Here is a 25,202-nt window from a genome sequence, read left to right on the forward strand (position 1 = left end):
CCAATTCTATTTAACCATCTTTAGTGCATCTTTTTAAACGAAAAAAAAAAAAGTGCATAAATATTTACAGAAAGTGTCCTGTTTTTTTTTTTGTTCTTGCACAGGAACCTTGTAGTCACTAGTTAGGGAAACAATCAAGAGTAGAGAGTTTCACACAGGGTACTGACTATACTTAGTGCCATGAGTTACCCAATACTTATAAGTGCAGTATTCCAGAATAGCAATCTCCATGTAAATCTACCAGCAGCCAGATAGAATGGATCTTGCCCTGAATGCAGAGTTCATCTATGTCCACATCCTGACATTATGTACAGGCTAGCTAAAGCCTGAAAGGTGGGTGGGGCATGTCATCACTATGTGGGCAGAGGGGTGCAGAGTGAGTGAGTGAGTGCGCTATGGAAATATGGGCAAAATCAGTAATGTATAAGCTCACACTAGCAGAGCTTCAGGGTGCTTGCTGATCGTTGACAATTAGCAAAGCAATAGTACAGTGACATTGGGAGTGATGCCACTAGTGTGGATTTGTATTAAATGCTGGAAAATCATTTTATAAAATGTAAAAAAAAAAAAAAATAAATCTTAATTTGTAAGACATTGTGGCCCATATGCAATTTACTTTTTTTCTAGGTGATTTTTTTTTTTTTTTTTTTTAACACCCTTTCAATAAAATGCCTTTTAAACCACCAGTAAGCGAAACAATTCTTAATTTAGATAGTACTTTTTCATCTACTTTATTACTTTTTAAATAGCAAAGTGCTGAAAAGTTAAAAGATGGAAAAATAATCCTTCAGGAAAAAAACAGGAGAAAAAGTTAATTACATATGGGCCTCTGTTTTGCGATTTGTAGTGTAAAATACCTGTAAGTGTATAACTTCCGCTGAAGAAAATTAATGTTATCGAATAACAGAGAATTGGTATCGCAACAGGGCCAACCGAAAGGTCTTTCAATAGATTTATGGCCAAAATCAGTTGTGGGGAACGATAGGGAATTGTGGAAAAATCTCGGTTGCAAGGGCTCAATCAGGCGGGCAGTGGTAGCGGCATTGGATATTGAGATGACCGACCGCAGCCAGGATTTCCCCTTGTGCCTGTGAAGGCTCACCTATCTGATGACATGCCTTCTGGCCTCCACAGGTGTCCGCCATAAACAAGTGTGCCTGTTTCACGTGACATTGGCACATGCTGTACCAGTGGGAGACACACTCATAAGGGGGGTGGCGGGGTTTGGTTGAGGTGTGGCGGCCCAGCACTGTGCAGTATGTGGTCATGCAACCGATCAAATTCGATCAGAGATGCATCTACCTAATGGTTGATCTGGCCATAATGTATGGCCGGCAGATTTTGTTCATGCAAGATATCTTCTAAAATGTGCTGTTAGGAAGAGAGCCTTCTTTCTTGTTAGAGGCCTTTTCAAAAAGGATCCTGACTTGGTTGTATCTGCATTGGTACCACAACACTATACAGAAAGTGTGTGCGTGTGTGTTTTTACTCTAAACCAACTGACCTGCACACATTCCTTTCACCATTTCAGATCTTATTTGTATTCCTGGAGTCAAGTACTAGAACAGTAAAGGGACTGTTTCAGAAACTCTATTTTCAATGCAATTTACAGAGAACAGGTCAGCTGCCTCAAGCATTTGAACAGAAATTATCCAGCATGGTCGTTTCTTTCGAGCTTTTCAAACATATCCGTTATTGCCAATTCATTCACTTTAAACCCAGGAGTAATGGCGCTAAATGACTCAGACTATTTAAATTCTCTTGGCTGATATATACACAGATTGTGAAAGTTATTTTAATGCAGAATGGTTTTTAAGGAAAAATATACTAAATCCTTAGAATCAACCACAGGCATCTGTGTGATTATTCCATCTACGGTGTCATAATAAAAGTCAAAGCCTGCCTCAATGCAACAGAAACAAATGAGATGTCTAGGAAATAGCTGCTTACACTTCTTGTTCCTTTCTAAAAATATATTAGAAAGATGCGAATGGCTCCAAGTGTAATATTACTGGTCACAGGATTTGGGAGATTTTACATATAACAAGAACCTGAAAGCTGTGGCTGCAAACAAAAACCGCTAAGAGGAATCAGGAATTAGAACTGACAATAAACAGACACGTTGGCTCACACTTCAGACATTTTCCATTACTTAAAAAAAAAAAACGTACCTCTTCACCAAAATCGGTGAAATGAATTACATTAAAAAAACAAATCGCTGACAAATTTAAAGGGAACCTGAAGTGAAAGGCTGCCATTTTTTTTCTTTTAAACAATCTAAATTGCCTGGCAGTCCTGCTGGTCTTTTTGGCTACAGTAGTGTCTAAATCACACACCTGAAACAAGCATACAGCTAATCCTGTCAGACTTCAGTCAGAAACACATGATTGACATACAGTACTTGTTCAGGATCCATGGCTTAAGGTGCTCATACATCAGGCGACTTGGCAGCCAATCGACCATCCAATTCGATTATAATCAAATTGGATGAAAGTCATTAACACCCAGTGCATGCCTGACTGTCAAAAGTGACCAATTTCGGGACAGAAATTTGTTGCTTTGTCTATCGCGCATGCTGCAAGATGTCGGGCCGAAGTTGTTGGTCGGGTGCATGGTGGTAGGGCGGTGATTTCCGAGCAAGCGACTAGATGACAAAACCCCAGCCCGCAATGAATAAATGTGCCCCCCCCCCCCGTGTGCATTTATACGTTACCTGTCCTGTTGCAGCCTCTTTGCAGTGTTCCATAACCTCTGGGCGGCTCTCCGTACACGCTACTGGCACCTAGCGTCTGCGCATAATGTCTGACCTCAGATGCTAGGCGCCAGTAGCGTGTACGGATAGCCACCCGGAGGTTAAAGGACACCGCGCGGAGGCTGCAACAGGACAGTCAGATAACGTATAAATGCACAAGGGAGGCACATTTATTCATTTGGGGGGGGGGGGGGGGGGCAGCCGCGGCGCGGGGGCAGCAGGCTCAGGCGATTCCCTCGAGATCGGACAGAAATCGGCCTGTAGCGTATGGGCAGAATTGTCAAGAGACAGATTTATCTCTAATCAGATTCGATTAGAGAAAAATTGTCTGTCGAATCTGCCCATAATCTTTAGGTCTATGGGCACCGAAACAGACTCAGCAGGACATCCAGGCAATCTGCATTGTTGAAAAAGGAAATATGTCAACACCCATATTCCTCTCAGTTCAGGTGTACTTTAAACTACATTTGCACTCTCAAATCACCAACATGAAACTCTACCTGATTAGACCCTGAAATTAGCATCCTGCAACATGCAGTAAGCTCAAGGCCGTTCATGCAAATTCAAACAGAAGTTCAATCCTGCAAGAGCGAAAATTACAGCCGATTTTGCATATTATTTTAAGCAAACTTTAAGAATATTCTCCTCAGAGCACAACAAACAGAATGATTGAAGTAGCCAAACAGTGTTGTCCAGGGATGTTGTTATTGATTCCAACCAATATCAGTTATGTAGCATAGACTGGATGGGTAAGGCTCAATCGCAGTCTTCCATCTAACAATGGTTAGGAAATGTATCCATAATATCCAGTCAGCAGTGACCCAGTCACCTGTCTCATGAACTTTTAGGATACTTTCACACTGTAAACATTGCATTGCGATAAGTTCGCAATCCTACAGTGGTGAATAGTCGCACTGTGTTATGAGTGTGACTTCACTGCCACTGTAAACCCATTGTCCAGTAAATGGACAGCATGCAGTGCATTTTTTCTAGCAGAACCTGCAGTGTGAACATTCCAAACAGATGTAATTTCACTGCATTACAGTTATACTGTCCGTTGCAACAGAACTCAATGGACGCAGTGTGAAAGGAGCCTAAGCATTGATGCAATGTAAATCCACTTGACAAAGTGCTGTTACAACTGCAGCAGACTACCTGTGACTCAATCGCAGACAGTGAGCCAGTTTTGGAAGGTTCTCAACCATCGTGTAGTAGGTGTTTGGTCACACAAAAAAGTGCTGAGAGGAGTCAAGCTCCATTTGGCTAATACAATCATTAGGTTTATCGTTCTCTAATGAGGATATTACCATCAAGGTATATTATGCAGAATCAGCTGCAATTTCCGCTCTTGTTGGTTACAAACTTAGAGACTTTATAATTAAAAAAAAACAACCTCTGGGGGTTACTTACCTCGGAAGGGGGAAGCCTTTAGGGTCCCAATGAGGCTTCCCTGACCTTTGTAGAGAACAGGAATTCACCGCTGGCTCCGAATCCTTCCCCAACAAGCGAGGATTTATTTCCCTTTCCGGATCCAGCGCAGGCACAAAAGCGGCTCTTCATTCAGGCTAGGTGGAAATAGATGAACCTGATCCAATCCGCTCCACTGCGCAGGCGCAAAAGGACTCCCTCCGGCACAGTAGAACGGATTGATCGGTTTAGGCCATTTCCGCCTTATGTCGAATGAAGAGCGGCTAGTGCGCCTGCGCAGGATCACTGTAGGTAAATATTTACCTCGCTGCACTTTGGGGGGACCCGGAAAGGCTAACAGAGGACGACGGGGGAAGCCTCGTTAGGATCCAGAGGCTTCCCCCTTCCGAGGCAAGTCTCCCCTAGAGAGATTTTTTTTCCATTACAGGTTCTCTTAAAGTTTGAATTTGCATGAACGGTTTTGAACTCCCTGCATGTTGCAAGGCAATTATTTCAGGGTGGTTACAAAGTGCAAAAGTTTTTTGTTTTTTTTTCCAACCATAGTCATTATTGTAATTTGTATGCTGTGATAAGTAGTGATGTCGCGAACCTCCGATTTTTGGTTCGCGAACCTCCGCGAAAAGTTTGGTTCGCGAAAAAGTTCGCGACCCGCAATACACTTCAATGGGGAGGCGAACTTCAAAATTTAAAAAAATTTCTACTGGCTGAAAAAATGATAGAAGACATGTTTCAAGGCTTCTAATTCCTCCCTCCACACTCCTCCCCTTCTACCTATTCTCTCCTCCCTCCTACCGGAGGGAGGAGGGTCTCATCTGTCAGGGAATTCCAGTATTTCAAAAGCCAGCTTACATACCGTGGCTGGGGGTTGAACCCAGGTCTCAGTGTATGGTAGTAACTAACATATCCATTATACCAACAACACTACTAGCTGAAACTAGCCTAGCATGTACCATTTATGTTCAATCCAAAAGAAAAAATTAGACTAGACAAATAACATCTATGTCACACTTTTCTCCTGGCGGACTCAAAGCACCAGAGCTGCAGCCACTAGGGCACACTCTATAGGCAGTAGCAGTGTTAGGGAGACTTGCCTAAGGTCTCCTACTGAATAGGTTCTGCCTTACTGAACAGACAGACCCGAGATTCGAACCCTGGTCTCCTGTGTCAGAGGCAGAGCCCTTAACCATTACACCATCCAGCCACTGCTTAAGGATATGTAGCCAGGCAAGGCCTTGCCTTTTGTGCTCAACAGTTGTCCAAAGAGAACCCCAGATAGCCAGGTAGATTCATCTCTCTCTCTCTCTCTCTCTCTCTCTCTCTAGTAGGGATGGTCACCGCTTTCCGCGGAATTGTATTTTTGAGCATAAATGGATTGAGCATAAATGGTACATGCTAGGCTGGCTTCAGCATGTAGTGTTGGTGGTACAGTGCCACTACAGTAAGCCAGCACCTATTCAGTAGGAGACCTTAGGCAAGTCTTCCTAACACTGCTACTGCCTATAGAGCGTGCCCTAGTGGCTGCAGCTCTGGTGATTTGAGTCCGCCAGGAGAAAAGTGCGATATCAATGTTATTTGTCTTGTCTAATTTTTCTCTTGACAACTGTTGAACACATAAGGCAAGGCCATGCCTGGCTACAGATCCTTAAGCAGTGGCTGGATGGTGTAATGGGTAAGGGATCTGCCTCTGACACAGGAGACCAGGGTTCGAATCTCGGCTCTGTCTGTTCAGTAAGCCAGCACCTATTCAGTAGGAGACCTTAGGCAAGTCTTCCTAATGCTGCTACTGCCTATAGAGCGTGCCCTAGTGGCTGCAGCTCTGGTGATTTGAGTCCGCCAGGAGAAAAGCGTGTTATTTGTCTTGTCTAATTTTTCTTTTGGATTGAGCATAAATGGTACATGCTAGGCTAGATTCAGCTAGTAGTGTTGGTGGTATAATGGATATGTTAGTTACTACCATACACTGAGACCTGGGTTCAACCCCCAGCCACGGTATGTAAGCTGGCTTTTGAAATACTGGAATTCCCTGGCAGATGAGACCCTCCTCCCTCCAGTAGGAGGGAGAAGAGAATAGGTAGAAGAGTGGAGGGTGGAGGGAGGAGAAGTCTACAAGAGGCTAATTAAACTCTCCCTAGCAGCTGTCCCTTAACTAATAAGTGTAGGCAGAGGAGTGAGTCAAATGGCTCAAGGACTTTGCCTTGTATAAGGGGGGGGGGGGGCTCCAGCAGTGAGTGCAGTCTGATTGGCAATAATGTGCCTGCTGACTGTGATGTAGAGGGTCAAAGTTTTGTTCAATAGAGCATTATGGGGCGAATCGAACTTCCGGGAAAGTTCGCCTTTGGCAGGCGAACACGAACCTTCGAAGTTTGCCGGGATCCGTTCGCCGGCGAACCGTTCGGGACATCTCTAGTGATAAGTCAGCAATGGCAGCTTTTACAGGTAAAAGATCCATGACCCACTTTAAAATGTTCTAATATATACTGTGGCACTCCATAACCTACTAATATTTCTTAATTTTCAAGTACAGATATGTTTTAGTTCTTCCCTCTCTACATGCTGCAAGTTTCATTAACATGAATTAGTAAACAACATTTTTGGTAACGCACTACTTCAGATCTCTGATCTTAAGCGTTTCTCAGTACTGGTGCATACAAAATTATCAATAGAACTTCTAGAATCCACCATGTTGTTACTGTCTGTATATTTCCATATAACTTCCATGTATAACTTATCAAAACCAGTGTTCACACTGAAATACAGTGCCTTCATGGGCATCATTTTGTAGGGATTTTACTTTACTACTCTAGTCAGCTTTTAAGCAAACCTTTGTTTAAAAAAATAAATAAAAAAATAAAAATAAATGTAAAAATACTAAAGCATGTATCGGGGGTAAAATTGTCATTTTGGAATGTAAGGTATAAAACACTACCTTTTCAGTTCAGTTTTCAGCCTGCTGTGCAAACCTTCAAGAAGAAGTATATTTCAAGGAAAGCCCAGAAACCTTCCCAGAACTCCTTTCTTCCAGCACTTGTAATCAGCAGAACACAACAGACTATGGGCTGGTGCACACCAGAGCGGTTCATGAGCATTTTCAAAAACGCTAACGGTTTGAAAACCGCTTGGGTAAGGTATTTCAATGGGCTGGTGCACACCAGAGTGGTTCGTTTTTTCCACAAACGCAAACTCAGGGGCTGCAGCATTTATTTTTTCTAATTTTTTATTTTTTTATTTCTGAGACGTTTCTGCCTCAATGTTAAAGTATAGGAAAGTGGAAAACCGCTCTGAAAAAAACGCTAGATCAGAGCATTTTTCAAAGCATTTTTGTTACAGAAGCTGTTCAGTAACAACTTTACTGTCACAATATATGAAATCTGCTACAGAAAAACGCTCCAAAAACCACTAGGCATGTTTAGTAAATCTCTCGAAGCAGAATTTCAGAGCGTTTCTAGGCATGTTTAAAGTCACAGCTCTGGAAGGCTATTCTAACCATAAAATAGACACACCCTGTACTCATTTGCTTGCAGGAAGGCTGAGCTGTGCATGCATCTGTCTCTGCAGATCCAACTGAAGTAAAATATATAAATACGATAATGCATGAAAAGAGGTGAACTAAGGGGATTGTGATTTTCCATCAACAAAAGTGGAATATCACCAAATAATAAAAAAAAAAGTGGTCTAATACATTATCTTTTCAGCAAATACTGTACAAAAAAAAGTGGTCTAATACATTATCTTTTTCAGCAAATACTGTACAAAGCCATGTTTGGAATAAACAGCACTGAAATCCATTTCAGAGACTGAACTTGTTACAAGACATGGCAGCGGATGACTCAGTCCCAACCACCACAATATTTATTCATGGATGCCGATGGAAAAAACAAGACAAAAGAAAAATGATATAAAAAGGGACTTCAGCCTGTTATGTACTCAAGCTGAGTCTTTGAGTTTAGTCAATTACATATTTTAAAGCTTATCCAAAAACATCCTTCCCAAAGCTCACAAATAAAAACGGTAGCAATCTGAGCAAATGAGTTTAATACACTCATGACTGGGTTGCAGATGTATGCTAGCTGCATTCTGGCAGATGTTTATTACATCGCTACATGCATAACCAATAATGCTGGTGGTTTGTTGATGCACATGTACATAGATGCCTCATTGCGTTGATTCAAAATAACCAATTAGACGCTGCCAAAAAGGGGGAAAAACACACACGCTTCACTGCACTGCTGATACATTCTGATGATCTGAACAGGTACAATAACTTTTATTCCAACTAGAAAACAATGCTCTCACTAAATGATTAGGAAAGATTTTACAGTGAGCGAACACTGCCTAAATCATTTCTAATGTAATATTGTAAAAAAATAGGACATTTTATATTCAGTAAAATTCCTCTTTAATTCCCTTGTAGGCGTAAACACCTGGGTACATTGAGGAATTGCTTCACTTCACTGTAAATAAGTAAATTAATTTTCCTAAGGAGTCATGAAATTCTTTACGAGTACCCAAGCAGCTCTGGGTGACCCAAAACCACAAGCAAAGTAAAGGGGACTAAAAGACCAAAAAGCCTTACTACTAAAAAGCAATGCTTAGTGTAATTTGCCTTCTTAAAGAAGGCATTTGCAATAATTCAGCCTTTAAAGTGTGACCAGAGCTGTTAGAATACAAAGATTTGACACTTATCCGGGGTTTCCTCCAGCCCCATAAGCACATTTGAGTCCCTCGCCATCCTCCCGCAGTCTGCCATTCAGCCCCGGTAACTGGCTCAGTCTTGTCAGTCAAGTCTTCTGCGTATGCCCCAGTTAAGTATCGATACTTTGTACAGCTTTGGTTTTCTTTAAGTGAACATCTGTGGTTACTCACAGTGTGAACCTGATCAGACTATGGTGTAATCATCTATGAAGAGAATCTATCAGGGAATAGTTAAAAAAAAGGGTCAAAAGTTTATATTTTGGCTTAAAATGCTGTCAGACTGTGTTGAAAGACTATCATTCAGTGCAGGGCTGTGGAGTCGGGAGTCGGAGCAATTTTGGGCACCTGGAGTCAGATTTGGAGTCGTTGATTTCATAAACTGAGGAGTCGGGAATCGGATGATTTTTGTACAAAATCCACAGCCCTGTTAAGTATTAGGCTAGGGAGTCGGAGTCGAAGCCATTTTGGGTACCCGGAGTCGGAGTTTCATAAACTGAGGAGTCGGAAGATTTTTGTCCCGACTCCACAGCCCTGATTCAGTGGATACAAAACAACATTAACCACTTCATGCCATAGGCTGAAGGGTTAAAATGGGCATGCATATGCACTTCGCAGAATGGACATTTATATGAATGTCCCATTTCCACTAATGGTACACATATACATTTATAAAAGTCAATTTTGCATTAAAAGGTTAAAGCTACTTTTTAAGCTTATACACAGAAAACAAAACTGTGGGATCCTAAAAAAATAAAAAGTCATTTTTAGGAATAGGGGACTGGATATAAATGTTATACTCCTCAGTTTACTTTCACCTCAAGTTTTCTTTAAAGCAAAGTGCAAACAGGCTTATCGCAGCATTGTTTCTCAGAACTCTATGGTGCCTCAACAGCTTCAGTAGACGAAATATCAAAGCTGCATAAGTACAAATTATCAATCTTCCTCATTTTGTAACACAACAGTGAGATTTCTACTCCATGGAAAGCTCTCCTATGACATTTTCAGTTGAGAGCACACACAGATGTCTGCGGGTTATGGAAGGTCCAGCTCGCTGCTCTCCTCCTGAGAACAATCAGTCTTTCCCACATGAAGGACAGGATCCATTCATCTCAATAGATGAAGCGAGCCATCCATTCAGACACAGACTGAGAAAGCTAAAGCTTGAGCAGAACCAAACATGCCATTCCCATTAGCAAAGCACGCATTCCATACATAAAACTCAAGTCTAGCATACAACATTTATATGTTTTACATTTGGAAACAGGGAATACAGAAAAAACTGTGAAAATGAATAAGAATACTAAAGGGTGATTTATTTTAAGTAAAAAAAGGCATACAATAGCTTACGGAAAAGTTGGCACTTCCTGCCACTACAGAGGAACAGTATGTGATTTTTAAAATTTACTTTCAACATGACACATTTAATAAATCAGTCAAGGGAGGAAAGCAGACAAAATGAGCTTAGTGTAATGAAGCCTTTCGGTCACTGAATACTGACAGTATTTTTCTGCTGGTTTCTGATAACCATTTAACATTTGCAGAACGACCGTTCTGCTTGGAAACCAACATCTGTCAAAGAAAATTGCCAAAGGAACATTCCATATGCACCTAGAGTGACAATGGGAGCAGGAATTAAACCTGAGAAAAATGGCAAGGCAAAAAGCCAGAGATAAATGGCAATGGGTATAGCAACTGTATAAATCTGGTCACTTTAAACCGGATGGACTGGTAGCAACAAAATAGCATTAGGGGCTCTTTCACATTAGAAATGATTTCCATCGTTTAAGTCAATACTTTGTGTTAACCAAGGTAAAATGAAAGTCCATATACTTTCATTTTACCTTTCACACCCGACGCTGCGTATCGGTTCGACGCACCCGGGAGCTTTTAATCGTAGGGAGCCGTCGTTCCCCCGTTGGGTGAATAGCTGCTGCTGATTGCGTCGCACCGCAACATCCCGACGACACTGCAGGCCATGTAACGCGTGCAGGAGAACGGCTCCTGCACACGTTGTTAGATGTGAAAGAGCCCTAAGTAAAAAAAATAAAAATAAAAAAAATAAATCAACGAATGGAAATTGTCACATTAGCTGCCTGTAACTGGTCATCCTGAAGTGCATGTGGAATTGGGAAGTCTACTGAAACCTAAAAATACTCGCAGCACCACCGCTATTCATGAGAAATGCTAGCGCTTTCAGCAGTGCTTTGGAATTGCCAACAATCCCTGTTGATTCCAAAAATTGCTATGCCATTTAAAGTAGATGGAGGTGAGCCCACTGGAGCCATTGCGGTTTAGCCTAATCGCAATCGCTCTGTCTGCACTATTTTGCTAGCGATCACAATTCAATGTTAAGGATTGGATTGCTGTAATATCGCTTTCTCAATCACTGCAAACAGTAGGCCTGAAATATAAATCTAATTTAAATCAAAATCGCGATCACCAATATCACAATTTCGGAATCGTCAAAGCAGCAATTATCGCGATCACGTCATTTCCACATAGGGGAAGTTTGAAGAAGTGGCTTCAAACTTCCTCAAAGTCCCGGCGCGTGCGGCCTGCAGCGTTGGACATAGCTTCCGCACGAGTCGAAAAGCTGTTCATCCTCTATCACCGCTTGCCGGCTCTTGTGTTTGGCAAAACCCTGGGTTTCTGTATGTCACATGACATACAGGAAGTATTCCGTGCATTAGAGCCTGCAGGAGTCGAAGTGGTTAGATGGGCATCACTGGACTCGTGCTTGAAGCTATGTCCAGAACTGATGCAGCTAGAGGACAGAGGAGGCACAGAGAAACAGAGTGGGGACAGAGGAGGCACAGAGAGAGAGAGAGAGAGAGAGAGAGAGACACAGGAGACACAGAGGGGGCACAGAGAGAGACAAAGAGAGAAACAGAGGGGGCACAGAGAGAAAAACAGAGCGGGCACAGAGACACAAAGAGAGAGACCCAGAGGAGGCATAAAGAGGCAAAGGGGGCTCAAAGAGATACAGGGGGACAGAGGGGGAACAAACAGGCAAAGAGGGGGTACAAAGCTTGATTTGAAGGAAATTGTGACTCGAATCGAAATTGCAATTTCAGACAGAAATCGCTCAATTCAATTTTTTCCTAAAATCGTTCAGGCCTAGAAAACAGTGATACCCAGAAACAATCAGCTTACCCAAAATCCCTTGCAGAACCTTAAAACTGCAAATCGCAATTGCTAGCACAAAAAACGTAATCAGTACAAACGCACCAGGAATCACTGCTTAAAGGGAACCAGAGACGAAGACAACCTGCAAAATGGAAAAAGATTTTATACATACCTGGTGCTTCCTCCAGCCCCATCCGCATGGATCACTCCCACGCCGTACTTCTCCACTGCCTCTATCCGCCGGTACCGGGTGCAGTCACTTCTGCCGCATGTGGCCAGTTGTATGTATGCGCAGGGGCTCCCTCCGGCTCTTTACACATGCGCCTGCGCAGTACGGATGGAGCACACTGTGCCTGCATCGACTGGCTCGACTGGCCGAAATGACGGGACCCGGTACCGGCGGACAGAGGCAGCGGAGGACAGCAGCGTGGGAGCGATCCAGGCTGATGGGGCTGGTGAAAGCCCCAGGTATGTATAAATCATTAGTTATTTCATCTCTGGTTCTCTTTAAAGTGAATGGGAACCGATAATGGAATAAAAAGTCAGATACTCGCCTAAGGAGAGGGAGGCTCTGGGTCCCATAGAGCATTCCCTCTCCTCTCCTGGTCCCCGCTGTTGCGTTGGCTCCCCCATAGCGGTAATCAACCGTTTTGGTCAAATATGTTTCCCCGCTGAAGGGAGGCTTCCGAAATGCTTCGGGAGCCCGAGTCCTCCCAAAGACGGGCCGCTCTACACTGCGCACGTGCGAGCGCCCTCTATGATGCACTCACACGTGTGCAGTGTGGAGCTGCCTGTCTTTGGGAGGACTCGGGCTCCCGAAGACATCCGAAGTCCCAGCGGCAGGGTATTTGAACAGGGGAGCCAGCGCAGCACCGGGAGAGGAAAGGGAAGGCTCATTAGGACCCGAGCCTTCCCTCTCATTAGGTGAGTATCCTGACTTTTTATTTAGGTATCGTTTCCCATTGGCTTTAAGTTGCTTTACAAAACACTACCAAAAACACTGAGCAATTATGATAAGCAATCTGTAGTAGTTCTTGATTTAGAAAGAGAGTAACCAAGCAGCTTAGGGTGACCCAAACTACTAGGAATGTATAGGGGGATAAAAGGAACCAAAAAGCCCTCCTACTAAAAAAGCAAAGCTTGGTGTAATTTGCCTTCTTAAAACAGAAGGAAATTTGCAATAATTCAGTTATAAGTGAACATATGTGGTTACCCACAATGCTCTACTGAATATGCAAATTAATTTGCATATTCAGTAGAGCATTGTGGGTAACCACATATGTTCACTTATAACTGAATTATTGCAAATTTCCTTCTGTTTTAAGAAGGCAAATTACACCATGATTTAGAAAGCACCAACGTGTTGTGGCGCTGAATTTGGGTCCAGGCCTCACTGTAGAGCCTCTACAAAAGCAGACCAACGCTCAACGTCTCAGTCATGGCAGGGTGAATTTTTACAGAATTTTTATCAGTGCCTCCATTTTTCAGCTCCACCAACTCCACAATCTTACCAGAAGAGATTGGTAAACTAAGGAAAGGACACAGGCAGGAAGATGAATGGGTAGGCAAGCTCAACAACATGCAAATTCAGCGTTAATGCAGGATTATGCCTATTTTGAATGTAAATCTTAAAAATGGCCCAATTGAATCTCATCAAGCTGCATAAATTTGAATGCAAAATTTGCATAATCCATCAACTCTGAACTATTTGCATCTCACTGACCATCACTATGAATGGACTAGAGCACAGAAATTGCCAAAGCTGCTCCACTGAGATTACAGTCAGTATGGTAGACTTGGAGCAGTTTAACCTCTTGAGGACCACAGGCTTACAAACCCCCTCCCCCCCCCCCCCCCCCCTAGTGACCAGGCTATTTATTACTATTCAGCACACTGCAGCTCTAACAGTTTATTGCACAGCCATACAACTTAGCAGCAAAATGAATCTTGCCTCCTTTTCTACCCACCAACAGAGCTTTCTGTTGGTGGGATCTGATTGCTGCTGCGGTTTTCATTTTTTTTTTAATTCATTTAATTTAAAAATAATTTTTTTTTTAATTAACCCTCCGAGATCCAATAACTGCGATCACCTCTCATAGGCATCAGCCTATGAGAGGGATTGTGTTGTGGTGAGCCACTCCAGGGGACAGCCAAGTGACAGGGCTGTCCCCAGTACATCGCACCAGATCGCTGTATAAAAGAAAATAGACCTTTTTTGTTCCCTAAAAGCCTCCCAGCTCCAATCTCGGCTGACAGACCGTTTACGGAGTGGAGCGCCATAACTCAGCGAGGATACGCGCGCAATCTCCGCCTACAGGACCTGATGCCAATCAGCGCTAGGCGGTCCTGTAACGGCCATCCTGCCACTGCCAATGGGCATTAGGCAGTCAGGAGGGGGTTAAAGAGAACCAGAGGTGAGAGAGATATGAAGGATCACCTTTATTTTCTTTTAAACCATGCACATTGCCTGGCTGTCCTGCTGATCCAAGGCTTCTAATACTTTCAGCCATAGACCCTGAACAAGCATGCAGATCAGAGGTTTCTAACAGATGTGAGAAGATTAGCTGCATGCTTGTTTCAGGTGTGGGATTCAGACACTAATGACCAGAAAGATCAGCAGGATTGGTATTGTTTAAAAAGGAAATAAATATGTAGCCTCCATACTTGTGTCTCTCACCACAGGTTTCTTTTAACTCTGTGGGCTTGAAGGTGTTTAGACATAACTGATGGTTCCAAACCGGTTTTCGAGGTTTACCTACTTAGTTTTGGGAAAAGAGAGGCTTGAGTTAGACAATAATTGGGTACAAACAGGTCAAACTAAATTATCGGATTTTGCTGACATTTTACCTGCACAGATCCATCCTGTGTCATTCTGACCTTCCTCATCCTCCTTTGTGTCATTACATAACAAGTGTAGAATGATCAGTGTGGTCTAACGCAGATACAATGATCTCTGAAACAGCTGTCTCAGAGAGATGCACAGAGGACATTTTTGTAAGAATGTCCCAAATATAAAACCAAGATTTTGAGTGTTATTTTGGGTAAAAAAGAAAAAAAAAATAATGATCTTGTTTTATATTTGACTATACATGATATTTTAACTACACAATGTAAATTTACATATCTGGTTCTTCATTTTGTCACCTTTATCAATACTGTTGAGATAAAAATTGGATATCTACATAATTGAATATGTTGTCATTTTTTGTTAGCATATTTGACCTAAAAGTAAAATAAAAAAATTAATAAATCTAAGGAATCCAAGTATGACATTTAGAGTTGACATCTCACTTACTTTCTGTAGGGGTTTCTATTTGCGTAGCTGCAGCTGTAGCAGCGGCAGCTGCAGCATTTGCAGCCAGCTGAGCGATATTATTCTCATTCTGAGCTTTTCTGACAAGTGCTGCAAGTGGGTGGTCTGGATCAATTACCTTTAAAGGCTGTAAAGTAATAAGAATAGGTGTGGTCAATGATACAGAATACAAATATAGATATAAAAATCATACACAGCACAAAGTAAACCTCCAAGAGACAGGTTATAGATCGTCCACATGTGCTGCATGTAGTGTCCCCAGGGGGGGGCACTTGAACTTGTCAAAGTTACCCTAGCAAGTCTTGACACTGAAGATCATAAATCAAATAGACTAAGCATGTTTAATTAATTAAAGGGAAAACAGTTTGGGAAAACATTCATACACTGAATTATGTCAATGGATATTTGAGAAGATGATAACCACAAATGGTCTGTGGTATCCACAGACACCTTTGTCTAGTCTATGGCTCTGGAGGACAAACAGTGCATTGATAAGCAAATTGTCTTTGGACATCTTGCATACACACCTACCAACAATCTGTCCAGCTGTCTGCTGGAAGATAAGTTGGGTGTGTACAGCTGGCAAACAACCAGATGACCAACTGTTAACAGGTTGTTTGCCAGAACCAACCAGAGTATCAATCTGACCAACTATCATGCAGGTTGGCTACGTGTGTACAAGTCTTTTGAACAACTTAGTTGTTTTTGAATGCAGACATGCTGTGCAGTTTGTCGTTTAGCTTGCACTCACAGTATTTAAAGAGGAACGGTCTTGAAAATCTTACAATTTAAAACACAACTCCAAATCATAACAGCAGAAAAAGTTTTGAAAGTTTTGAATGCAGGATTCGCATCTTCATCACTTAATACACTCAGACCAGTTGCTGTTGAAATGTGATTTTTATGGTGACGATACCGCTTTAAGTTGGACATGTGCATGAGCCTGAATTCTCTCTGAATACAGGGAAGGAATGCTCCTCTGCTTTTTTTTTTTTTTAACACACGAATAATGAATAGTGAATTAAGTAAAAGGGTATGTGCTGTACTGTAAACACTGTTCTAACAATTCTGTATTGTAAATCAGAAAAGCAAACTTCAACCTCTGTTTACTGTGGTCAGAAACCTTCTCTGTCACATCTCAAGCTGAAAATAAAGAAACCAAATGTAGAGCTGGTTGCCGAGATGCTAATCATTTCAGCTTGTATACACATTTAATGCATCTTGTTGACCATATCTAGACCAGAGCCTTCATTTAAGAGGGATGTGAACAACGATATCCAATCGACTAGTATTTTCGCTACTCCTATTTATATATTTTCTGCATGTAAAATTAATAAAAGAATCAATAGCAGAGGTGTAACTGCGGGGGTGGGGTGGGGGGATAGGAGGCCCCTTAAAGACCAGAGACCGCTGGTACAAAAATATGGAGCCTACCAACGAGTGGCCAACTGAATGACTGCATCGTTTGAAGGACTTGTACTTGTTTTGAATGCAGCCATGTTGTGCAGTCAGTCATTTCGCTTGAGTGCGCAGGACGTGTGTACGAGCCTAACCATTTCTAGTCAGAGGTGCGTAATGTCAGGGAGTTGCCATTTTTGCATTTTGAAAAGGAAATTTCCTGCATCTGACACCCATTTTCCTAACTCTAAATTTGCCCCTCTAAACCCTTCTCCACAAACTAGACATACTAGACTAAAAAACTAGTACAAGCACAGGTGTTCCACCAGGTTATTTAACCCATGAGCATTGCGTTGGAGGCAGCCTAATTGGATGACTCATGGTTGTCCCTTCTTCCCCTTGCATAGCAACTGAAGGGACACATTTGTATCTGCTGCTTCCCCCCCCCCCCCCCCCCCAAAGGACTGAGCTACATTTGACACATTAAAAGTTGAGTACACATTTTAAGTGTATGAAATAACACCATTTAAGCAGGAGGAAGGTGTGCAGTGCACAAAGTCTGCTACTACTATGGACTCAGAAAGGAATCACCAAAACAGGACTTGAGGCTATCTAAAGAAATAGCTTATCACAATATAAAAATATATGCTTAAAATCCTGTCTCAAAGGAGAATATAAACATACATTTGTATCCGAGACATTGAGTGAACTTTACAGGAAACCTGAACTGTAAAGACAACCTATTAGATAATTGAACGTGTAATATTGGTCAAAGCGAGGTTAAACAAATAGAGAATCTACTGAAAATCATTTGGACCCCAGCATTGCACTGTTCAATGTAGAGCGTCGTTATGGGCTGCCCATCTACCGCCACACTTCTGTCCAGCACCTGACTGACCTAGACATTCTGTTCTGTCTGATCGAAAGTGGATTGCTCAGAAATTTTGGGGGAATTTATTCCCAGCAGTTTCAATGCTCAAATCTGCCAGGAATACAAAATTTGATAATCTTATGGGCACAGTTAGTGGATACTAAATAAGTTTTAACAGGAAAAAGGACTCAAAAACCTTTTTAAAGACAAAGAAAGCTTAGTTAATTGTATGCAAAATCTGCTTCATTCAGATTCAAAACAAAAGAAATATTCTCTGAACTTTTCAGCCTTGTCTTGTTATCAATGTCATTTCCTTAGCTAAGTGTTTTGACTAATTACATCTTCAGAAAGACCCAGGCTGAAATGGAATGCCTCATTTACACAGAAAAACAAAAGTTTGCTTTCCTAAAACAGAAAGAATTTGCGATAATTCAGGTTGGAGTGAGCTCGAGATGTCTCCCAGGGCAACACTGCTGAATATATGCAAATTAACCATTGCCATTGTACACAGATGAAAGCACAAACTTTTTTAACCCTGGCAATATAAAAAAATGGTCTTTAGACAATAGTTAGTACAGTAGCACTAGTATTATAGTACCCATGATTAACTCACCATGGGGTAGATTCACTAAACTTCAGTAAGCAGAACAGCAGGCATTAAGTCTTACCGTACCAGTAGAGCATTATGTATTGCATTCTGCTTTACTATTTGTTCGGTAACGCTTTACATACACTATTCTGCTTACTACTGTTCAGTGAATCTACCACCACGTCACGTCAGTTCAGCAACGCTCATCTCTAAGAAAAAGAAACACTCACCTACATATTTCAAGTACTTTAACCCCTTTGTGCAAAATGGAAGTTTACAAAACATCCTATTTGTGCACCTTTAGTGCAAATAGGACGCACATTTGAAACCTTCAGCCCATGGCATAAAGTGGTTTAATCATATTTACCGTATATTCCGGCGTATAAGACGACTTTTTGAACCCTGAAAATCTTCTGCAAAGTTGGGGGTCGTCTTATACGCCCGGGTGTCAGGTGCGGGGTGTCAGTACTGTGCCAGGCAGAGCTTACCGGTTGCAGCAGCCTTGGCGGAAAGGTTCGCTCGTGTCCTGGTCCTATGTCCTCCACTGTCCCCCTGCAGCATTTACTGTATGTCCACGTCGTGTGTTTGAAAACTCAAAGCTGCAATACCATAGCATCTTGCGAGCAGCCGCTCGCGTGGGTAACAGGGCAGCTTCCTTGTTCCGGGTCACCTGACTGGTGACGTGCATAGGAAGACACTTAATTGTGGAGCGCATGTCACCAGTCAGGTGACCCGGAACAAGGAAGCTGCCCTGTTACCCAGGCGAGCGGCTGCTCGCAAGATGCTATGGTATTGCAGCTTTGAGTTTTCAAACACACGACGTGGACATACAGTAAATGATGCAGGGGGACAGTGGAGGACATAGAAGGACCCAGGACACGAGCGGACCTTTCCGCCAAGGCTGCTTCAACCGGTAAGCTCTGCCTGGCTCAAATACTGACACCCCACACCTGACACCAAGTTCTTAAAAATCACAGCCTGATCCCTCCCCTGGATAACTGCGGCACCCAGTATTATGCAAAGGTGTATTCAGGGGTGCGCCAGGAGGATGGAGGAGGCAAGTTGTGAAGAGGGGTAGTCTTAAACGGCGAGTATATGCTAAATTCTTTAACTGGAAATTTGGGGGGGTCGTCTTATACGCCGGGTCGTCTTATACGCCGGCATACCAGCGATTTTCCCTAATCACTTCTCCTCCATGCCTCTCAGCTACTGAAATGAAAGCAATTACTCCCAACTGATAAGTGCATATGCCAGCATCTCCAATAAGTGTGAATTCCTCCATCAGTAATAATACTTTTTTTTAGATTAGTTGTGGCATATAAAAATGGATGCTGCTAAGGATGGGTGGTGGGTGCTGAGGACAGGTAGCCTGACAGCTGTTTCACACTAGTGGTATTTTTCCAAGGCTATGACATACATCCTTAGCACCATGCACAAAGCTATGTGCTTGTTTGCACTGAAGATGTAGTGTACATGTTTTGCACCAAGCACATTATAATGATACTTTGGCAGTGCTGACCACTGTATCTATTTACAGTACCTTGCTATTACTCATTTGTTTAGCCAGAGCATGCAAGCCATATCCGGCTGTGTGTGCGCGCATTTGTAGCCTACCCACCACTCCTTCACCCATTTGCCATAGTGCCAGCATTTGGCTTCCTACTTTCCTTCAATCTTTTGAAATGGTGTTGCTCTTTTTAAAAATTTGCAACTGCAAGATTAGCTACGAGTCTGCATTAATTATCTAACTGGCTCCCTGTGCAAACTAGCAGTTAAAGGGTGCCTATACCCACTTTAAAACTTGTGCAATAATGTAGCCTTACTGTTCTCTCTGCAGGAACACTCAGGGGGATGCTGTGAGATTGCCAGGCTGTGGGCACTTCGGCCGGCCCACATGGATTAATGGACTGGAGCCAATTAATCAATTGGAAAAAGGATTTTCCAGATTACTGGAACAATGACAGTTGCTTAAAATGTATGCTCTCACAACTGTAAATTATGAAAAACTATGAACACAGGCACCTTAGTGAGCTCCTCAAGTCTGCTGCAACGCTTCGAGGCAAATAAACTTGGATGTAGATAATCTCCACCTTCATCATCATCGTCGTCGTCGTCGTCGTCGTCATCATCCTCATTATTACTTTTGAAGGTGGTGGTTGCAGATTCTGCAATGCAAACATGGACAGATTTCAAACAAGCAAGCAAATATTACTCTTTATACATTTCAAGAAATATATACACCAGCCAATGCTGCACTTGTTACAGTGGGTGTGGGAACATGATGGCATCAATTGTATGAATGGGAAGAAGCATCATGGTAGCATTTGTTATAACAGACATCATTTTTCACTTGACAAAGTGGGGACAGAACGGCATCAGCAGTATGAAAGCAAAAAAGCAAGGGGGAGGGGGGAGATTGCTGCAATTGGTGAATATAAGGGGGTGGGGGCATACTGGTAGCATATTTAATATTTGAAGAGACATAACAGTACATTAACAGTACACAACTTAAAGTTGGAACATCATTTGTAACAGAGGGAGGCATCGCTGCAAAACTTCATATATGGGAGTGACACATCAGAGCAGTACATGTTCCATATGGTAGAAGGTCATGATGGCTGCATTTGTTATAAAGTAGGACATAAATAAACATGTCAGAGTTGGACATCATTTCAAAATGAGGCTGTGGCAGGGATGTGGAAATCATGGCAGCACTTGTTCAAGCAAACCTAAAGTGAGATGAATATGGAGGCAGACATTTATTTCCTTTTGAATAATGCAAATTACCCTGCAGTGCTGCTGATCGTCTGCCTTTAATACTTTTAGCCGTAGACCCTGAACAAGCATGTACACCAGGTGTGGAGACTTAAATATTAACGCATTAGCCAAATGCTTGTTTCAGGTGTGCAATGCAGGCCCTACTGCAGCCAAAGATAAACCGGACTGCCAGGTAACATGCATTGTTTAAACGGAAATAAATATAGCAGACACCATATGCCTCTGACTTCATGTTCCCTTTAAATAAGAACACACATATTGGCAGCTCTATTAATACAAAATGACATACTATATTGGTTGTGTTAGTGTATGATGCTACTCTGTGGAAATTGCTTGCTTAAAGAATCCCACACTTTCATTGTGCAGGGCTCCACCTACCAAGTATCTTTTGCTTTAAAGCAGGCCTATGGCGGGAGGAGGAAGGAATACTCCCAACACAGATGTTTCTGAACACTGCAAAAGTTACATAGATGTCATTCAGGAATACACTTGGAATGCCAAGTGTTGGAAATGATTTTTTTATGCCTCAAATGTATTCTATTTTCTTATGCAGTTGGGGTGGGAAACAGAGGTGGTAAAACCTGAAGGTAGTCCATAAACCTTTGTGAAAGGGAGATGCATGTGCACACCACAGATGTCCATGTCAACTGGTAAGTGACCCAAAGGATCTTTTACTAAGGGGGCATGAATTTAAGGGGGAAAAGAAAGTTAAATTTGTATAAATTATAACGTATCCTAAAAGCAAACCTGAAAGGTAGAAATACTGGATCCTCAAGAGGCTTCCCCGTCCTCCCTTTCCAGACCGTTCCAGTGCGGAGACCCCCAAAACTCCCAGGTGCAGCCACACCTGCACAGTACCATGGACAAGCTCTGGCTTCAGCAGAAAACGCAAAGCCGATCGGGTCTGTGCTACTGTGCATGTGCAAGTTGTCAACAAGAGTTTGCTGACCGTTTTGTAGAGGGGACAGTGCTGAAAAAGGCCAGAGGAGGATGGGGGAAGCCTCAGAATTATCCACCGGCTTCCCTCTACAGAGGCGAGTACTCCTTTGGGGCACTTTTTTCCCTACAGGTACACTTTAAGATGAAAAATGTTAAGTTTTTAGACGTCTGCATTACAAAATCACTTCTTGCTCAAACAAACAAAAGGTAATTCGTACTTTTCTGATCTTCAGTCTTTTTTTCTAACATGGTGTAGCGTCCTTCCTTCATGGATCTCAGTATGTGCTTGTAGTAGGGGTTGAGGTAGTGATCAAAACGTAAAAAGTCAAACTGTGAGTTACGTGCTTGTTTGGCCTTCAGCATGATCTCAAACTGAGCACCTTGCTTACAGACAAAGTTTGCAGTGCGCTCTATGATGGCGTGCATTTTTGCTGTGGGTGGCTGTTAAAAAGACAAAAAAAAAACAACTGTAAGAAACCTCACATTAATATTTTTTTATTAACCCATTATATCACCTTAGCACAGGTATGCTTAAAAAGTGTTAATCATCTTAGTATAACAGAGTGCTGATCAATCTGCTCAGTGTGGTGGAGCGGCTTATAAGATGGCTTGCTGTGCAGACCATGTTGCTAGCAGTAGCTTAGAGGCTCTTGAAATGGTTATCTTCCTGAGAAAAGTAATGCCCAGGACAAGAGCCAGCCTTTTGTAAACAACAGAAAGTATGAATTGCAGGGCTACATCTAATGTTGTGAAATGAGGATATTGGGAAGCGCATAACTCCTATCATTAAAAACCGTTACACTTTAGTTTGAATAAAGAAAAAAAACGTAGCAATTACCCATTATTCAAAGCTTGTACAGTTAAAAGGGCACTATGGAGAAAGATTGTAAAATTTAAAATACGTGCAAACAGACAAATAAGAAGTACATTTTTTCCAGAGTAAAATGAGCCATAAATTACTTTTCTCCTATGTTGCTGTCACTTACAGTAGGTAGTAGAAATCTGACAGAAGTGACAGGTTTTGGACTAGTCCATCTCTTCAGAGGGGATTTTCAGCAAGGCTGTTATTCTTTATAAAGATATTCCCTAAAAAGGATTTAAACAATGATGCTGGGTAGATTCCCGGCTCGCTACAGTTTTTGGCAGTTGGACAGAGCAACTGCCATTCACTAAGTGCTTTTGAAAATAAATAAATCCCCGAGAATCCCCACATTAATAGACGGACTAGTCCAAAACCTGTCGCATCTGTCAGATTACTGCTACCGACTAAGTGACAACAACATAGGAAAACATTTATGGCTCATTTTATTCTGGAAAAAAAATGTACTTATTTGTTTAGGTTTGCACATATTTTAAAATTTTACAATTTTTTGCCATAGTGCCCCTTTAGGGCCCGTTCACACTGCACGCGTTTCCAGCCGCGTTTTGGAAACGCGTGCAGGTGGCCAAAACGCACGACATCAGACATTGCATAGAGTGCAATGTCTGATGTTCACACAGCATGCGTTCCGGACCTGTGCGGTCCGGGAACGCATGCTGCACGCAGATTTTACAAAAACGCGCGGCTGTCCCATTCACTTTTCAGTGATGGGATCAGCCACGCAACGCATACGAACGCGGACATGCGTGCGTTCATACGCGTTGCGGTCCGCATGCGTTGCGGTCCGCATTTTGTAGTCTGAACGGGCCCTTAATTAGACTTTACGCAAATCTGATTTAAAAACTTACCAGTTCAACATCAGATGGCACATTCAGCCCTTCTGGGGCAATAAAAGGTTCCTCACTATCCTCAGGGTCACTTGAATCTGTAAGTACAACATTAGGTTTAAGAAGACAGTAGTGCAAATTTATAATTCACAAAAATAGAAACCTTCATAAAAGCACTGGAGAATTCCCAATATTTAAAAGACCATTATAATGAAAAACTGTAACCTACCCTCTCCATAAAACAGAGATTCAGCACCTGTATCTTAACGCACTCAAATGTAAATGGTCTTCCCCTCATATGTAACACAATGACATGTTTGTAAACATATACTGAAAGTTTGGAAACGTAATGGATGGTCTTCACTCAATGGATGGTCTTCACACAGTGGATAGACTGTACAGGGAACCAGATATTCAGGAACCAGTAGAGCAGACAGCTCAAAGGAATGAGAGATAGGAGATTATATAGAGATTTTAGTCAAACCAAACAAATTTGTGTGGACCATAGTAAGGAAATGTGTTTACAGAATCTGGCATGTAGGGTGACCATACTCTTATCGATTTTTCCCATTGATATCCAGCTGATTCGATCACTCGGAATCTCAGAATCAGAATCTTTATTATCGCCAAGCACGACTGGGTCGTGCCTGGAATTGGTCTTGGCACGTACAGGGTACTGATACAGGACAAGTCAAGCAGTCAGAAAGGAACATAACATAGTTACAACACAGAAACCCCCCCCCCCCCCCCCAAAAAAAAACACCCCAAAAGTCAGCTTGAGCTAGGGCACCGTCTATCCACGTGCAGACATGGTGTTGTGGTGTGGGGATGGGCGGTTACGTGGAGAGAGTTCAGAAGGTTGACAGCCGAGGGAACGAAACTGTTTTTATGCCTTGAGGTCTTGGTGAAGATGGACCGGAACCGGAGCCTCCGGCTTGAGGGTAGCTGACTAAAGAAGCGATGGCCTGGGTGTGAGGGATCGCTGGTGATCTTTAATGCTCTGGAGTACAGCCTGGAGTGGTAAAGGAGGTCCAGTGAGGGAAGGGATCTCCCGATGATCCTCTAAGCTGATCTGATGACCCTCTGCAGTTTGAGTCTGTCGCTGGCAGAGGAGCTGGAGTACCAAACCAGGATGGAAGAGCAAGAAAACTAGAAAACTAATGCTACAACCAGCCAGACTGCTTTTTATCTGTAATCAATCTCTCCAGATGGAAAAGAACAATCAGCAGATCAATGGCCCAAAGCGTTGCATTGCATCAAACCCTAACACTAAGGTTAGGTATGTTTCCATGCTGAAATCTACGGTATAGACTCGCATATAAGCCGACACACATATAAGACGAGCTACTCACTTTTCCCTCAGAAACCAGGAAAAAGTGATTGACTCACATATCAGCCCCCTCCCCAGTGGCCAAATATGCCCCCAGTACAGGTCGCTCTTCCTCCCCATAGCCACATGTGCCCCAAGGAAGATACTGCTGTGTCTCAAGACACCACTAGATGATGTCATAGATATGAGAGTGATTGCTACACAGGATGAGTCCCCGATCATTGCACCGCTAACACATTGCTGGTACGCTCCATCTCCACAAGCCAGGGGACACAGGTA

General features: G+C 42.5%; 1 protein-coding gene across 2 annotated transcripts in view; it reads right to left on the reverse strand.

Moving 5' to 3' along the window:
• SFSWAP (splicing factor SWAP) overlaps positions 1-25,202 on the reverse strand; it is a 209,272-nt gene that overhangs the window by 145,091 nt on the left and 38,979 nt on the right. For both annotated transcript variants that reach the window (XM_068243455.1, XM_068243456.1), the window contains 4 exons: positions 23,615-23,691; positions 22,105-22,327; positions 20,192-20,334; positions 15,294-15,438 (listed from right to left, as the gene is read on the reverse strand). In XM_068243455.1, the coding sequence (XP_068099556.1) occupies positions 15,294-15,438; positions 20,192-20,334; positions 22,105-22,327; positions 23,615-23,691 (588 nt within the window). The remainder of the gene's footprint in view (positions 1-15,293; positions 15,439-20,191; positions 20,335-22,104; positions 22,328-23,614; positions 23,692-25,202) is intronic.

Source organism: Hyperolius riggenbachi, chromosome 1 (assembly GCF_040937935.1).
Source record: "Hyperolius riggenbachi isolate aHypRig1 chromosome 1, aHypRig1.pri, whole genome shotgun sequence".
Lineage (NCBI taxonomy): Eukaryota > Metazoa > Chordata > Amphibia > Anura > Hyperoliidae > Hyperolius > Hyperolius riggenbachi.